The 18652-nt window shown below is 45.5% G+C and overlaps 1 protein-coding gene across 3 annotated transcripts in view; it reads right to left on the minus strand.

Moving 5' to 3' along the window:
• LOC143331338 (AT-rich interactive domain-containing protein 1B-like) overlaps nucleotides 1–18652 on the minus strand; it is a 167687-nt gene that overhangs the window by 35291 nt on the left and 113744 nt on the right. For all 3 annotated transcript variants that reach the window (XM_076748100.1, XM_076748099.1, XM_076748098.1), the window contains exons 5-7: nucleotides 15815–16115; nucleotides 3619–3705; nucleotides 363–542 (exon numbers count right to left, since the gene is read on the minus strand). In XM_076748100.1, coding sequence (XP_076604215.1) covers nucleotides 363–542; nucleotides 3619–3705; nucleotides 15815–16115 — 568 coding nt within the window. The remainder of the gene's footprint in view (nucleotides 1–362; nucleotides 543–3618; nucleotides 3706–15814; nucleotides 16116–18652) is intronic.

Genomic DNA, 18652 nt, shown 5'->3' on the forward strand with positions numbered 1-18652 from the left:
GGACTCCTCTTTGTTGAGCTGCATCCCCGTCATCAAAGTTGTCATCGAAAGAGGTTAAAAGAAATGTTGAAGTCGCTCATTGTTCTAATTACATTGTGGCTCGTTAACATGTTGCAACAAACTGTAAACAGAGGCTTTGACAACATCCCTGTTGCTATGGTTAATCATTTTAGATCCAGGCTGTGCATTCGTTTAGAACGTTGAACAGACAGTCAGGAGAACTGCTCAGTAGGTGTCCCGTATGAGGCGTTAACGGACAGAATTCTGTATTCACCCACACGGCGGTATAAGAGACAGGAGTTGATGGTAAGGTGTTAAAGAAATGTCTATTAATACGCCAATTTAAACAAAGAGGCTCCAACCTTGGTGTCCATACTGTGATCCTTGAGGTCCATAAGGGCCTGAGGGGCCGCTCTGGGAGTATGGACCGATCCCAGGATACAACGGGCCCCCAGGTGAAGGGTGGGGGGACATAGGAGGTCCGGATTGAGGAGAAGTAAACTGAGAGCCAGCCTGGTTCCTCTGCATGCTGGACATGAACCCTGAAACACACAAATACACATAAAAAGCAATGTCAACACTTAGCTTAAACAAAGCCCCCCAGAAACCTCTTCAGCAGTGAATGTACCTGCTCAGTGTCGACTGAGAAACTGAGCAAGGGTGTGTGTGTGTGTGTGTGTGTGTGTGTGTGTGTGTGGTGGGGGTCATTCTGTAGCTCAACAACTTGGGATGTCCATTTAATGTCCCTGTGTAAAGAGACCCTTTCCTCTTGATGAAAGCCCTAATCTTTTACCCAGGCTTTGGCTCCGGTTACTTGTGGATACACATCAGTGAGTTACACAGCTTTGAGTGGGTATTAGACAAAACATGCACAGAAAGGACAGGCTGACATGTAAAAGGAGCGCTGAGCACAAGTAAACACAGACACACAGAAAATGTAGTGAACTGGGCAGCGGTGAAAGCACAGCTCTCCCTGGCCTTACAGACGCATGTATACCTGCGAAAGCTGAGTCAATGTGTGTGTCTGTGACTGTAAATGAAAAGAATGGGTACAATTGAAACGAAAAAAAAAAAAAAAATCCAAACGTGTGCTCCACTCTCCACAGATTAAGCCGGTGATTTAAGCATGGCTACTGTGTTTTTCTAAGCTGTTCCGTCAATAGACGTGTCAAAGCCTCTCAGGCCCGAACTCGCCTCCACCATTCAAATTGACATTTGGAGCGATCCTCGCTTGGGCTTCGCTCTTTCAAGCTGCCCCATTCGTTCTTAAAACTCACAGAAAGGTCTCCCATTCCACCACGAATGGGGAAAGGTCACTGGATGGCCATTGAGGGAAAAAGAGATGGTGTGTGGGTGCGCATGTGTGCGTGTGTGTGTTAGCGGGGATTCAGTATTGCAGATTAGGTGAAAATGGATTGGCCAGGCTTGACTGTAAACTTTGATAGCTATCCCCTTTATTGAATGAGCGTGCACGGACTGACTCTTTAGTGAGTTTGGGGTTTAGGGAAAGGATGGAATTGGAAAGTGCAAGCTGACACTTGTATAATTCCTTGTTTCTGCTAAGAGAGCGAGAGAAAATGTGAGGAGAGAGGAGGGAGATAAAAGTTTAAAATGCTATGTGTGTATTCACTATATGCTTGTGTGCACATACGTGCATGTACATATTTGTGTTTCTGAGTGTGTGGGGGGAGATAACAGAGGAAGAGAGCAATAAACGCTCTGTGTGTGTGTGTTTTTGTGTGCAGGAAAGAGACGGAGGCCAAGACAGAGGGAGAGAAAGTGTGTGTGGGAGGGAAAGACAGTGCAACGGAGGGAAAGAGCGATTGGGGCCTGAAAGTGCTTAGGCTGCGAGTGCTGGGTTTAAGGAGCGAGGACATTATTGTAATGTTTTGCTTCCATTAGGGTAAGGGGATTCTGGAGAGGAGGAGAAAAAAATTACAGTGTGTAATATCGCACTTTAAATTGCCTGGAAAATGGATGAGGAGAGGAACATTGTGCAGACAGTGCTAAAAGCAAATAACACATTCAAGGATTTCTCTCTCTCTGCTTCGTTCCCTCTCCCTCTCCACACACACGTACACACACACACACACATAAATACACACACATAAACATTTCTCTCTTCCCGGCAAAATGAAGGAAGCTCTCAGCCGGACAACAACAACAACAACAACAACAACAACAACAGGCAGCCGGCGAAGCACACGAGAGACAGTGAGGGGAAAAAAGGGACATTCAGCGGATTTATGGAAATGAGGAGTGGAGAAGCTCTTAGGGAGGCAGGCACTTGAGCAAAGTGGGGCCTGTGTGCTGGGGAGGAGGGTGGGGGGTTAATCCTAGCTAGGAAAACAGCGAAAACAACAGCCAGCCCTGTTAACCGGCGCTGTGTTTTCCTGAACTGGGCTGGGGAGGGCTTGAGGTTTACAGGCATTAGAGAGCAGCATTAAATCTCCAGCTTGATTTCATCATGTTGGGAAATAACCTTTTACAGTCCTTCTCTCTCTGTCTGTCTGTCTGCCCTCATCCGTCCACTCCCTCTGTCTCTCTCTGATCCTCGCTGCTCCTCAGTGGGTGATAGAGAGGGAGCGACGCAGTCATTCCATTAAGGTTACATCCTAGTCTTTCAGGTTTTTTACAGTGTTGTGTGGATGCAGATTTTTTCTGTTTCGTGAGCAATTCTGCTGTTTTTAGTAATACTCGAGAAGTGGCCGTAATTGCTGGAAACAATTTCCCGTTTGGCGGGCGCATGTGGCCTGTGGGTTAGCAATCATGTTACAAGCATTTGGCAACAAGTTGTGGCCAAAAATGAAGTGGCTCTATCAAAAAAACAACAAAAAAAAAACAACCACACACTGACTTGAACAAACTCCAGGATAAATTGACTGAATGTTTACTGTTACATATTTACCAAACCGTGGTTTTCCCATGACCTAAATTGGCCAGCGATGAAGCACATTGCTAAATCCTTGTGTCTGTGTGTGAGAGCACCTGCTCAGCCTGAAATACGACTATGATTTGATCAGGCACATGTTTAAAAAGTTACTTTTAGGCACATATTGGTGCTGTGAAGAATGGAGAGAAACATGAAAGGTGAAAGGTGGGCGGTACAGTATACTAAGTTTGGAACAGCAGAAGAAAAGAGAACAAAGTCCAAATCATTGAGCCGAACTATCCATATTGTTTTACATTTCTGAGCTACTGTTCCCTCAGAAAACCCTTCATTCCAGCTTTTGTTGTTGATATTCTCAAAGTCTTTCTATGATACCGTTTCTGTTTTTTCTTTTCCGTGGTCTCGACTCGACATGCAGCCCTCACTGGTGTGGAATGTTAAAAAAAAAAAAGCTTGACTTTCTGAGCGTACTGCCTCTTTTAATCTCAGTGTGATGTGCAATCTGGATTGTTTTATGGAAACTATTTATGCTGCGCACGTACACGGACAACAGTGTATACATTGGGTTTTCTAAGGACATGTGTGCCAGCCACTAAGTTTCACTACAACACAAAAGATGCCAAAAGTACACACATAATTCCACTTCACAAACATTAACCTCTGTATACTCCTTTCATGATTCTCCTGCCAGACAATGACCCAGTGCTGGCTAACACACATACACACACCTCTCTCCTGGGCCATAGGCGAGCGGGTGATTGGCGGGTGGGCTCCATCTGGTCCATTCCCAGAGTTCTGTGGGGCCATAGTGGAACCTGCAGAACAACATGAAGTCAGGACACTCAGACATCCACTTGACTTGCCACATTTCAGAGTTACAATGGTTCAACCTGGTCTCTGTAACAACAGTTTTCATATCAAAAGAAAATGTTTTCTATGAATTGAAATTCCTCCTTTGCACGAGAGTGAGGTCAATAGAAATAGATTTATATTTGTTTCCCATCTGCCTTCCTTGAAAACTGAAGTAAACTGCAGTTACTCTTGTAACAATAAAGCACTGAAGGACCACTTTTGTCTTTCTTTCAATGGCACAGAAGTCACCCGGTTCAAAAAGTTTTCTGCCATTTCACTGCTGAAAGAAAAACAATGAGTAGTCAGTATTAAGCTGAAGGTTGTCTTTTGATTGAGGCTGCCCTGGATTTGCTTCTTTAATGTTAAGCGATGGGTTTAAATTCAGCCTTTATAGACACAGCAAGAGCCGAGCACAATCACTATACATGAAGTTGTTTGCGGTTCACTATTAGCTAAACGACAAATGCACTTCCAGAGGACATATGAAGTCATTGGACCCTGTGCCACTATCTTGTGTAAGCATTAAAAGCAGAGCGATCCCCTATAGAAAACCAGAGCCATTTGAGGTTCATTGATTAGGTGGTTGTGCAGGTCTTGGGCTGCGCCTGTTCCATTGAAATCCAATAGTGAGTTGAGAGTCTGATTAGGACAATGGCAGACAGAGACTATGGTGGATTGATTTGGCCTAGAGGAAGGAGAGAGATGGCAAATTAACCTTTTATCTTTTGATTCAGACCTGAGACAATGAGGAGAAGGAAGGGCAATGGGAAAAGTGCTTTTGTTTGTCAAACTGCACTGGTTGCACTTTGCTGTACGACTGTACATATTCAGTGATGACTGTACAATTACGGTATATGATTTGACTTGCCTCTATAGAAATAGGCTTATGTTCCAGAAGTAAACATTTACTCAGGGTGATACATTATGAGGTACAGGAGTTCTGTATTAACACAATTTTGCTGCTACGGTGTTCTTAAAACTCACAGTGAATATAAATGCCTGATTACAAAGGAAACACTTCACATTATTCAATCACACAGTAGAAAGTGTGCTGTTTCGAGAAGTGTGTGTGTGTGTGTGTGTGTGTGTGTGTGTGTGTGTGTGTGTGTGTGTGTGTGTGTGTGTGTCTGATGTGCCTGTCCATGGTACACAGCAGTAATACATGACTGGAGGTGGCACACTCTCCACATAAACAAACCCAATTAAGTCAACATAATTGCTTTGCATAAAACTGCATGAACAACATTTCCATACACCCAGACACCTACAAACACACACACACGCGAAGACGCACGCACACCCGCACACACGCGCGCGTGCACACACAGATGTAAAAGTAATTGGACAAACAAGTGCAAATAAACAGTGAAACATGCGTAAGAGCACAAAGGCACTTAGGATATGTGCTGAAATATACATGGACACCCACGCCCGCGCGCACACACACACACACACACACACATACAGACCCCCTGCCTCACACGTGAACAGATCCAGCGGCGTTGCTTCAAAAGGGAATATTTGATTAGTTACTCTGTCACCATGTGGTTGGAGTCAAGCGGAAATGTCAGTGTGCGAACGTTAAGGAAACTATTTAGACCAGCTACGAGCGTCTATGTGCGGATGAGCCGGTGGTGACAGAAGTACTTTACTTAAGTAAAAGTAGCATTTCCAAAAAATGTAGAAATACTCCATTACAAGTAACAAAAGTAGAACTACACAAGCAGTTGAAGTTGAAGCAGTTACTTGACACTACTGGTATGTACGTGTCTATGCAACTAAAATGCTTCCTCCAATCTGCATGCGCACTCTCCTGTATGTCCTTGCTTCTGCATCAGTGTGTATACGAACACTTCGATGTACTCTTTATGTAGTATCTGTTTAAATGTCTGACCGGAGGAGCCTAAAGCCTCTTGTAGAGGGTCATGGCCACTTGTTGCCAGAGGGACAGATTTAGCTGCGGCACAGGATGAGATGGGTGGATCGGTAGTTAGGATGGAGTGTGCTAGCAGGAGTTTACTGAACCCTTAAACTCTGGAAGTCGACCCCACAATAAAGGCTCGCCTTTGTGCGTGTGTGTGTTTGTGTGAGTGCAGGGATGCATGCCAGGCACCAGCTATGCTGTCAGACTCTGTTTGTTTGGATGGCAGCCTGGTGGTGGCAGCAGCTTGAACTCCATGTGTGTGTGAAGGTACAAATAGGGAACAGTGGCCTCCACGCTCCGCTACTCCTTCTACATACCCATGTAAATTGTCACCGGAGATGAGATTAATGCAAAGACGAGCGTTTGTGCGTGTGTGTGAGAGAGAGACCGACAAAGAGAGAGACTTAAAAAACAAGACACAGAGACCCTTGTTGAGAAAGAGGAAACTGAGAAGCAGATGAGAGAGGAGTGGTAGTATAGTTGAGTCTGACAAGGCCTCACCCCTCCTCCTCCTCTCCTTCTCTGCAGCGAATGCGTGAAGCTCGGAACACTTCGTAATTATTTCACTACCAATTACTGTCCAAACAAAGTCTCCTCTCACATTTTCTCACTTCCTTCCTTGCTTCCCACTCTCCTCTCCTCTCCTCTCGTCTCCTCTCCTCACTATCACTTTTAACAAGGTGCCATTAAATAATTACGTCCAAATAAAACAAACAGGCTCCACAGTGAGTCCTGGCACGTTTAATCCGTACCATTAATAATTCATACGCTGAATCTTTGACGTGCAGTTCTTCTCCATGTGCTGCTGAGAGGGGGGGGCTAAATGTCAGCAGGAGCTGACTGTGTATCTTTGCCTGTCCACGGAAAAAAGGCCGTGTTTGCTAGCTATGAATGAAAATGTAAAACAAATAAATGGGGAGGAAATGCTTCCACCATCCGGGGCATCTCCCTCTGACTGATGCCACTGAGTATGTGCGATTTAATATTCGTGTTGATCCATTTGTGAGCTTGTCTGGCTGTGACTATGTACAATCTCTAACTTTCTGGGTAACTTTCTGTGTGCCAGTATTCTCATTGTCATCATTCTTGTGCCTTTATGCCAGTTTTTCTGCTTTTTACTCTTTAACTCCATATGTTTTCATGTGTTTGTGCTTCAATGTGTCTCTGTTGCTGTAAGTGCTTTATAACACAATTAGCACATGGCAATGGTAGGGCATGGTAATATCTTGCTGTCCCCCAGCCTGCATCTTTATCCGTTGTCTTCAATTAACACCTCCACAAGCGCCTGGCTGAGCACACACACGTAAACATACACAGATATACAAAAATGAAAATGAGTGCATAATAAACTCCCTGCCAATCGAATCCATCCATATTCAGTTTTCATGGGAACAGTGGCTAAGTGTTATTTTTAATTACTTTTAATTAACATATACTTCCTGACTGGATGTTTTTATTCTGAGAGAATTGGACTCAGTATAATCTGTGACTTGTGGTGGCTGCTCTTTCCACACGACTCACTCATGAGAGCACACCTGTGCAAATGTTTATCCTTAACACTGACCTCTCAGAGAACACTGGGCTTCACAGATGAACCGATCTGATGTTTTGATGTTGTTAATGGGAGTTTTAGAAAGATGGGAGCTGCTGCGTGGAGACCAGGACCGAAAAGGAAGCCATCTAGGACGAGGATGCTCTTCTGGAAAACCGCTGAAGAGTCAAATAACTGTAATTTCCTCTTTGTAAAAAGGCACTTAGTGAGCACAGCCATTTTCTTCTCTTTCCTCATGATACAAGGCAACCGGGCCAAAAGTAATGGGAGTTCATTGCGTTTTTGGAGATAATGCTCCTCACTAAAAACCCAATACACATTTTAAATTTCTCCTCCGCAAGGACTGTCGAGGCAACCCTGAGTCTCCTTTGAAGACAGGGAGTGTGGTCTTTGAAGCTTTTTTTCATCAGGGTTTCAAACGCAAATGCTGGGGAAGTTCAAAGCCGAGGGAGAGTACTTGTGGCCATATTTCTGTTTTGTTTCAGGGCCCTGGTAATATCAAGCTTAGAAGCAACTGTGTATGTGTGTGTGTGTGTGTGTGTGTGTGTGTGTGTGTGTGTGTGTGTGTGTGTAATGAAAAGTCAGCCTGAGTCAATGAAAAGACTTATTAATTGCAGATGGAGGGAAGGTGCGGGGTGTGCAACAGCAGACATGAAGGTACATGCTGGCAAGGCTGCGCAGACATACCATGTATACATCAAGACACTGCGATGCCTCTGCATGCACACACACATTCACCCACACACACAAATGCTCCCTAACTGCTTCTCACAAATACAGACCCCCTGGAGCAGCGGGGGCCATTTTTGCTAAAGTGAGGTAACAGCGGTGAGCACTAATAGACCAGTCTAGAATACAGAGAGAAAGGGCTGCTTCAGCACCATCTCTTAATTCAACCCTTAGGCTGTAAATGCGGACACACCTGCACCACCCAACAAACACACACACACACACACACACACACACACTCACACACACTCACACGGCAAGGTAATATCCCCTACTTGCCGTGTCTTTAGGGGAAAGAGGCAGATAAACAGCGGGCTCCAATAATGGTGGTTTAGATCTCAATGGGTGCGAGTCAATGCCTCTCCAAGCCGGGGGCTAATGCCAGTTAACTCTCCCTGTAGGGGACGAGCGCAGGCCTGCAGTGGCTCGCAAAACAAGCGCTCTCCCAAGATCCTCATTACTTCCAATGCTGAGTAGAAACTGTAAGTAAAGCAAAACTGCAGCTTAAGCTAAAAAACAGCGAGCGGGATGTGGGGGGAGAGAGAGAGCGATAGAGCGAGAGAAAGCGAGAAAATAGGTGTTGGGGAGGGAAAATAATTGCACACTGTTAGGGTTTGGTGAGGGTTTTCCAGTCGGACGGAGTTAGAATGGGATTTCTCTTAAACGGCTAACGCAGCAAGCCAGCGCCATTTTTTTTTTTTTTTTTTTTTTTTTTCCTGTTTTGGCCGATGGTGTGCTTTGTGAATATAATGTCTGCGGGGAGGGAGCGTTTTGCCGTTTCACTTCGAACGCGAGCAGCCATCAGAAGGAGGAGAGACAGAGGCATGTGGGAGCGGGGGGATAGACGGGTAGACGTGGGTAGTGGGGGTTGATGTGTGGATGGGGATGGAGGCGGAAACAAAAAGGAGGACAGAAGTGGAGAAAGAGAGCTGGAGGAGAGATATGGAGAAATAAGAGGGAGGAACAGAGGCAGAAATGTGGATGGAAAATTCAGCCTTGTTCCTCGGTGGGAGGCCTGTACCGCAGCAACGCTCTGAGCGAAGAAAGCAGCAGAGACAAACAGAGATGGGGAGGAAAGGGTGGGGACGAGGGAACGTGAGACACAAGAGGGAACATAAGAGAAAGCGAGCACGATAAAAATAATGAGAGAAAGAGAGAGGGACAGGGACAGCCAGAGGCAGTGTTCCCACCACGCAGCCTCTCAGGGAGTGGTGTGACTAGAAAACTTGCCCGGCTCCACACACTCCACACTGTAAAACACACTCGCATAAAAACTACCCCCCTCACACCCCCGCAAACGGCTTTCTTGTAATAACTTGCACCACGAACAGAGGAAAAAAAAAAAAAGAAAAAAAAAAGAAGTTTTGGTTAAGCGTCCCTCCAGCGTGTTTTCTGGTCTGGTATTTTACAGCCTCTAAATGAGTTTTTTTCTCTTTCGTCTGGGAAGTCGTGCGCTGACATCGCTCTTCAGAATGGCCACTTTTATGCATGCAATCCTGATCTGAGGTCATCACTCCGGTTCCTTCCAGGCATCCGTGTTTGACCTTTGACCTCAGCGTGGAAAATGACCAGCACCACTGCAAAATTGTTCTTTCTATTTGTGGTTCTCATTATCATAATTAGAGATAGAAACATATTTTCTGAAATGTTAAACTGAAAGCAAACCACGGGCTACGCTGGGGGACGATGTAAAGGACAAGATCGGATGTAAAGCGGGTTGGAGGAGATTCATCGGGACGGACCCTTAAGCTAACTAACTGGACAGGCCTGGCCTTCTCACCCTCTCTATCTCCCACCCTCTATCTATCCCTCCTTCCCCTCGTCCTCCTCCACTCGCCCTGACCTCTCTGTCCTTTCTAGGCCCTGGAAGCACTTGAAGCGGAGTACAGATACACAGCTTAAACTCTGCTGAGTACTCGCCCGCGAGCTCCAATCACCCCTTTAAAAGAAAATAAAATCTTGGAGGGGTGAGGAGAGGTGGAAGAGTGAGGAGAGGAAAGAGGCAGAGGAGGGGGAGAGGGGAGGCAGGCACTATTAACTGGACCTCGAAGGAGAAGAGAGAGAAAAACAGAGGAGGGAGAGATGAGCATTTGTGATTTTCTGCAGCAGACAGTGTGAGCTGGGCCGTGGAGGAGTGTGGATGTGCTCTGTGTCAATTAGTAGCTGCGCAACGTGGAACAGTATTGCAGTTTGACCCTCAAAGCGAGGCAGATGTGCAAACGCAAATGTGTAAACACAGGCACGCACGGAGAGATGAAAATACCACCGAGCAGGGACCAGATCTGAAAACGGGCAGAAACACAGACAGTTCCAGTCTAGTTCAGTTTGTCTCGTTCCAGCCTTCCAGTCTGAAGACAAATCACCATGGTGACAGGGACACAAGGTTACTACTTATTTTCTAAGTGGTTAAAAAGGTTAGTTATCTTGACAAAACAGAGCTTTATTAGAGAAAATTGTTTGTGACAACACTGCTCCTAAAACGAAAACAGCAACGGTCTTTGCTAGCTATGAAGGCAAAACATCCACCCAGTTCCTCTGTGCAATAATCTATACGTCTATGATCAGCATGTACACAGCACGTACAGAGGAGTGACAGACAGATCTCAACCTAATGAACTTCTAGGTGATTATGGAGCAACAGCCTTCTTCCTGGAGTGCTACTTTCAGATCACAAAAGAGTCAGAGCAGCGGTACGTTCTCCTGCAGTATACTTGGTTGACACTGAAATTTCTTGTGGGATTTTACCTCGCACGGCAGCAGACGTGCGCATCGCTCCGCCTTATCAGCTCTATCCTATCAGCCACAGTGATCCGAGCCGGTGACAGCTGAGTTTCTGCGCTCTGTTTGTGTGAAGTTTGATTTGGTACGTATCAGGTTCCGTCTGGTAATGGATATGTCATTTACTCATTTCTGGGGACAGCTATACCAAGGCTGACAGGAAGTGACGCCATACTGACAGGCTGTCAACCTGCCGACAACTTGTCAAATCAGCCCATGTACGCACTCCAAACCGCAGCAAACACCATGTTATCTCCATCTGGAAACATCCGGCAAAGGCAGCGTTTTTAAAAAGCCCAACACAAATCAGCATATTTGATGGAGTCTGAGGCTGCTGCAACTAACTTAGAGGCTGAAGGCTGAACTTTTCCAGGACCTTGTGTTCTGCACTTTGACTGGATGACTTCACCTCCCTCTCCAACAGCTCGCAGTGATGGAAGCTCAAATGCCGGCGGTCCCATTCAGCCCCACATCCACCCGGATGAGAGACAAATGTCTGCTTGCCGCGTCCCCGAAGTCTCATGGAAGGAGAAAAATATTCTGAGGATGCTCTGAATTGCTTTAGAGACACTGGGAGGAAGGAGGTGTGTGTGTGTGTGTGTGTGTGAGACTCTGTTTGTGTGTGTGTGTGTGTGTGTGTGTGTGTGTGTGTGTGTGTGTGTGTGTGTGTGTGTGTGCATACAAGGTGGAGGAAGAGGAGGGGGAGGTTGGCGGTTGAGCAATGTGATTTCTGCTCGACTGTCACAAATCTAGCGCAACAGGAAAATCAATTTGGCCCTGTGTGTGCCTTTTTGGCTCCGGGAGAGAATCCAAATAGCAAGGCGAGGCCCGGATAATGTTACAGTGTATTGGATTTGCTTCATGGGGAGACAGAGAGAGAGACAGAAAGGGAGAGAGAGAGGGAGGGAGAGGAGGGAGACAGAAGAGGAGAAGTGAGCAGACGAAGGAATCACAGGCGTGCCGTGGAGCTCCGACAAGATAGATTTGTGCAAGTGTACGGGTGTATGATAGGCTGGCAATCTGTCAGTCTCCCCCTCTCTCACTCTCCCTCTGTCTGGCTCTCTCTCTCACTCACACATACACACACACACACACACACACACACACACACACACACACACACATATATATAGACACCACTGTCACTCGTCCAAGCATATATAGGTGATTTATATGTGTGACCATATATGTTTCACATGGAACCTGCTGTTATGCTCTGTGTGCTTTGCGTGCCTTCTGTGTTATTTTTTTGATGTGTGTGCGTGTGTGTGAATGTGTGTGCGTGTGTGTTTGACAGCCAGGTGAAAGGATGACATGATGAAATTGCTCTCCTCTGACCGCTGTCAAGGGTAACGTGTGTCCCGTGAGTGCTCAGCCATGTGACATGTCGCATCACTCCACCAAGTGAAGCTGAGCACAAACACACACACACACAAACACACAAACACACACATGCATATATAAATTTAGTGGTTTTACAGAGCTTGGAATGACAATCCTTTGCTTGCAGTCATTTCTTAATGCCTCTTTACCGAAACCTAAACCATTTTTTTTGCATAATTAACTACAGCAGACATTCATGCAAACATATGCAGGTAAGCGCGCACACACTCACACACTTTGCGATCACAAATTTTAGTTTTTGTTTTAATTTAAAAGAAGAATTCATACTAAGACTAACAGCTATGATGGACTTTAATAGGAGAAAAAATACAGAAAAAAACCTACCTAAACAACCTAAAACATCAATATAGACAACAGATTTTGGTGTCCGGTGAGGAGCAGAATCAATTACAGGAGAGTCTGCAGGTCCAATCTCTCCACTGACAGAAGGCTTAATGAACCACAAGTCATGTCATGTTTTGACTTTTTCTTGACTGGTCCTCAAACTATGGCAGATAAAAAACTGATTTTTTTCCCCATACTAATGAATTACCTTATTAATGATTGTCTTCATTACTCTTTTTTTTGTTTATTTTGAGGACACTGTTTCCACACGAGTAGTTTGAATAATGAATTATGTTATTTTATGGCCGCAGACGTAACAGAGCTGGGAGTACTGAAGACGCGAACCTCAGAAAAGGACACACACACACACAGTGTTGCTTGCTAGCTCTCTTGTTCCCTCCTCTCCTCACTGACTTGTACCAAACTGAAACGACAACATTAACCAAAGTGTCCTAACTTGTGATGAAGTGTTAGAAAGCGGGGCGTTAGTAATCAGATGTGTGCTAACCACATTAGTTCTCCTGTGTCTCTCTTAGGCTGGCTGCTCCTTGATCTAATTCAAACTGATTGTAGTACAGCCGCTAAAACATGCCAGATGTTACTCACTGCTCCACGCTTTATCACCATTTATTTGGCACGGGGAATATCTTAAAATATTTTCTTATTAATCATGTCCCAGCGATCGGTTTCGCTTCTCGTCTTTGCCGCCTCATTCCGGATTCTCGTCATGATTCTTGGCACGAGAGCCTGGAAAAACCACTGTCCCAGTTTTTCATTAGCGTCAATCACCCTGGTAAGCGGCTGCGGGGAGGGGAGGAGGAGGAGGAGGAGGTGGCGTCTGGATCTCACTCAAGACATTTTGCCCCGCCTCGTCAGAATGACTGACAGGTCTGACACATGCCGATGCTCTGGTCGGCCACGCACTCGGGCAGAGAGGTGGCGGGATGACTGGGAGGCCGGGCAGGAACAGAATGCACATGTGTGCGCGCATGCATGCATGCATGCATGCGCACACACACACACACACACACACACACACCTGTCTGAGGCAAATCAAATCCACACTCGTTTATAATGCTCAGTGTTTATCTAAATGGTTATGCGCTCTGCTCTGGCCTCAGGAGACAGACAGACATACCGTGCATTGTCTGATAATCCTGTTGGTGTCTTGTTTGGCCTGCCATATCTGAGATAAGGCTACAAATCAGATGGGAGGCCCTCCACGAGCAGTCAGTCTCAATTCATTAACACTGAGAGCGGAGAGGAAATATTGTCTGGACATAAATGTTGGAAATACTTGTGCTATCCACAGGTAGTAGGCAGATGGACTTTATTAAAATTCCACTGCAATGTAGGGAAGTGTTTCTACAACACCGTGATCAAAGACTTAACAAATCCCTCCTATGCAAGGACAAAAACCGTGTGAAGAAAATGAATGAGACATATTCCATGAAGTGCTCTGCACTAAGCTGTAATATTCTTCTGCGGTCTGAATTAGGATTTCAAATGGACCAGACATATCAAAGTCTAGACATGCTGGATTGATATTATTTGGTCATCTGCTGCAGCGTGCACTCAGCATCATCCTCTGTCCAAAGTGGCAGAATGAAAATTGATCTGGATGGATTATACGGTGAGGTGGAGATGAGAAAAAAAGAGGTGCTATTAAACCAGGATGTGGCCACACTGACACCTTGTTTCAGCACTGCTCTGTGTGCGTATGTCAAGCGGAAGTCCACTCATTGCTATGGGAACTGTGATCTCTGACATGTGTATCTATTTTCTTTTCGGCCCGGAATTCGTCTCAAGAAAGCCGAAAAATGTGACCTTTCGCAGTGGATTTTGACAGAGCGTATGCACCGTGTGCCACAGGAACCGCACATAAACACGAATTAGCTAACAGGCCGTTTCATTCAATTCATGTTGATACTCAAATTGTGTAATTGAATTAGAAACAAACTACTTCACCTACGTCAACACACTGTGATTATTTTTCTAAAAAATAAAAATTGCAGTTATATAAAAGTGAGAGAATTGATGGTCACATTTTCGCCATTTCAGAATACTCCAATATATGACAGTAATAATTATTGCATGATTTCCTTTATTCTCCTGAGCTAACACAGTAGTAACACATTTTTTCCATCCTGGAGTAAATTGGAGCATTTATAATACCATATAATCTAATACAATACCTCTCAAAATAACTGATTGATGAATGTAATGTAGCTTTATTTATACATTTTTTTTCACAGTGAAGAGTTTGAAGGCACATAGCATGCTAGCTGTAGCATAGAGTGCATGCTTAGTGGTTCATACATCTTTTAACAAAACAGTTCACCAAACTGGCCACACACCTGACAAGCAAGTGTTGAATACAAGGAGGAATTACAAACGCAAAATGAAATTGTGTGGAAGCGAGGCGTTGTGCCATGTTTCATCTGGACTGCTCTAAAAGATAAAAAAGATCAGAGCCTGCTCAACTAACACTCAGACAAAGTCTCAGTGGTTAGATTTACATGGACAACATTATTACAGGTAATAATATTCATTTAAAACACTAATTAAGGCAAATATAAACAGGTTCCCTCCTGTAAGCCTGTTCTTCCTGGTCTGACTCATTTGCCTGCTGTGATGAAAAAGCTTCATCTTACAATCTACTCTTGCAATGCAAAACACACTACATTCAAATGTTGTTATTTGTGGAAACATGTATACCTATTCCACATAAGGGTCAGTTTTCTACATGACCTTTTTAAAACCCTCTTTAAATGCACATATTTAAAAACAAATGAAATCAGGCTTAGGTCTTTAAATAGCAAAATAAATGGAAAGGTCAAGCAGAAATGTGGGTGTGATAACTGAGCAAGTTTACTAATGGCACAGCTTTAAAGAAGCCGCCTGTATTATTTTCAAAGAGCACATTAAGATTGAGGCACATGCGAGTGGAAACGGAAACTTCTGGCCACGCCCCAATCAGTGATGTCACAGCGGCTGTTTTTCCTCTACAGTAAAAAAAGACGATACTCCTCACCTGACATCACTGATGGGGTTGTGCATTGGATTGTTTTCTCATTTGCTTTCCAACAGCAGCCTCTTGTTTGGTGGCACAAACCAATTTCCCTTTAAGCTGTGAGGCAATTTTGCAAATTTCTGTGGGAATGTAACACGGTGGTACACGATGTAAAATGCAGTGTAGTGTCTGGTTCCGATGGCAGTCTTGTCAGCGACAGTCTTGTACGCTTGCGGTGATTAAACTAATAAAGTTATCATGCTCCGCGTCGCACCTTTCATTAAGATAAAAATCTGATTATCACGATGCATGTGCACATACTTTAAGAGGCTCTGATGGCAACCTTACCCGGTGCAGTGGCGTTGGCAGGGGGTCCGCTGGCAGGAGAGATGGGTCCTGATCCCGATCGCGACTGCTGGGACTGAGTGGAGCCTGCGGGCGAGCCCACAGGAGAGGGAGAGGGCCCGCTCCTCTGGCTGGGGAGGTGGGGGGAGGCATGAGGCGAGAAGGGGGACTGTCCCTGGTTACTGCCAGCCCCCTGCTCCCCTTGGCTACTGCTGCTGCTGCTTGAGGAGCCGCCAGCACTGACGGCTGAGCCCAGACCGGCCTCCGTCCCAGTGGGGAGGTCATCAATCGAGCCGGACAGATCCTGGAACAGAAGAGAGGGCTTAGTGTTTGTATTTATGAAGCTCACCCAAGCATTTGATGAGAAGTGACAAGAGCTCACTTAAACGTGAGCTCAAGCAAAGACATGTTCCTGGTAAATATGATGCCGCGATGAAGCAGTGCTATGGCAAATGTTTCAGCCTGGTTGAAATATGACTGAAAGACCAGATCATGCAATGTATAAAAGCCTCTTGAGAAACACAAAGAAAAGATGCAAAGCGAAGATGCACCATATTGCCAATGCTGTCATAAAGCACAACAGGTGAAGAGGGTCAAAGTTTACTGTGCATGTGCACAGTGTTTAACTTCTCTGTGACCTACTGTAAACACTGAGTCTCTGCAGTCACCATGACAGCGGTTAACATGGCAGAGGAGCAAAAACCTTCCCCACAGAAGAAGCCACTACTCTACACTGGCTGCCGTGATGAAAATGAATTGTAATGGGCTTTCATTCTGACCAAGGGTGAGTTCATATTACAGTTTTCATTCCCTGTGGTGAGGAGAGAATTGTGTGTTTGTAAGTGTGTGTGCTTAGTAGGTACTCCCCCTCCTGAACTGATTCAAGGGAATCCCCATCGATACTGCTGACAACATACTAACTGTAAAAAAGTGTGGAGTGCAAGAGGATCCAAGATGACGATGAAAGATAGAGGAGAGACAGTGATAGAAGTAAAGACAAGATGTGATGTGATGCAATATGATGGCTGCCCCCTAACTACACGTCACACACATTTGGACACACGCACATTCGCAGACTCGAGGCTGTGCCCCAGCTGTAGCTGGAGATGGGGGAAGTCACCTGTAAGTGACCCTGGTTCCTGGCTGGTGCCCGCTTGGGGAGGAAGGGGAAGAGTTGCGGGTGTATGCCAGCTGATCCTACCTGCTATACCGGGCCTGTTGACCCTCCGATCCTGCACCTGGATCCTGTGCAACCATTACTGTCACCACAGAATGATCTGCATCTGTCTGCCTGTCTGTTTGCACCAAGAGCTTATACAAGGTCTCAAAACCTGCCCACTGCCCCAGAACTCATTTCACAGATACATAATAGTATGCATCTATTATTTCTTCAGATATCTGAGCAGAAGTGAGGATGCTAGTGTGATATGCTAATATGTGACTGGACAGAGTGCTGAGTGTCAGACAGTAAAAGTTAAAGTGAAAGCACCCTGGAGGGACCACAGTGCCTCAAAGATTGAATTCCTTCAGGAAAAAAAAGGGAAAATTAGGAGATAATAAACATTGGCAAAAAGTTCCAAACATGACAGAAGACAAGAATCAGCACTAGAAATGGCTGCATGTCTGGAGTGCACTGGCTGTCACTAAAAAAAAACAGCATTTGTTTTGAATTTATGCAGCGTTGTCATGCAGTCCATTCAGTGTCAACAGTGGCAAACACAATGTTATTTCATAGAAAAAGTGCGACAGGCGTCCCCCATCTCTTCTACCCATGCATGGCTTAGCCTGTTGGTGTGGCAGTCAGCTCGTGGCTGCTTGTTTTGGTTAATGCGATCTCGGCGGTGACACACAAAGCTTTTGTTTTCCATCATGCTGCTGAGTGCCCACCCGCTCTGCCAGCCTGCCAGTCTCTCGCCTGGCATTATCTACCCTCGCTCCACTGAGCACATGGGGCACGCGCTTTCCTCTCTCTCTCTCTCTCTCTCTCTCTCTCTTCCTCTCTCTCTTGCTTTCTCACCCGTGGCACCACTCACCGTCTCAGCCAATCGAGATGCTCAGTATTCTGAGCTGAGTGATGTAATGTGCTGCCTACGCCAATAGGGTTCCACGTTATTTTCGACTGACTGGCTGCCCCCTGTACACGCCATTTGACATGGCGGGGTTACGGTGAGAGCAGGTGTAACCATGGTGATGGCTTTTCCAAAACATCAAGAGCTAACCGGATGTACAGCTAGGTTGTTAACCCACAGGCTAATTGTGTGAATGGATGGGAATAATTGCATTTCACCTAATTGGGTGCTGTTGCCAGCTTTTCCAGTGGCAGTTTAGGGGTGGGAAAATGTGTACCAGTAATTCGTTTAGAGGCTGTTAGGCTCATTTGGATTATACACACACTTGAGCACAGCTGTGTGGCCCAAGACCAAGAAAGTAGCAGCACTATATAACATTAAAGGGTGGGAAAGCTTAACACCCGCAGACTATAAACACGTCAATTGTAAATACCCAGTAAACCCATAATTGTAACTTATGGTTGCTGAAACACTACCATAAAAAAGTCATTTCACAATGCACCCTCAGTGTAATTCATTTATCAACACACACACTCTTCCTCCACATGTCAACTTAATCCTTGTCAGGGGCCACGGAGCACTGCGTTACCTGGCTAACTGTCTGCTGCATAGTCATGTGTGAGGAATCAAAGCCAGCCAGCCAGCTAACCAGCCAGGCAGGCATGCGGTCGGAGGATCCAAACGCCCAACAATCTGGAGGCCCAATCCAAAGTGGCCCAAATCCAATTTGTTTGGCTCGAGGCTGCAAATTGCTCTGTGCATTGAGTCTCCA

The sequence above is a fragment of the Chaetodon auriga genome, chromosome 14, assembly GCF_051107435.1.
Source record: "Chaetodon auriga isolate fChaAug3 chromosome 14, fChaAug3.hap1, whole genome shotgun sequence".
Taxonomy (NCBI): domain Eukaryota; kingdom Metazoa; phylum Chordata; class Actinopteri; order Chaetodontiformes; family Chaetodontidae; genus Chaetodon; species Chaetodon auriga.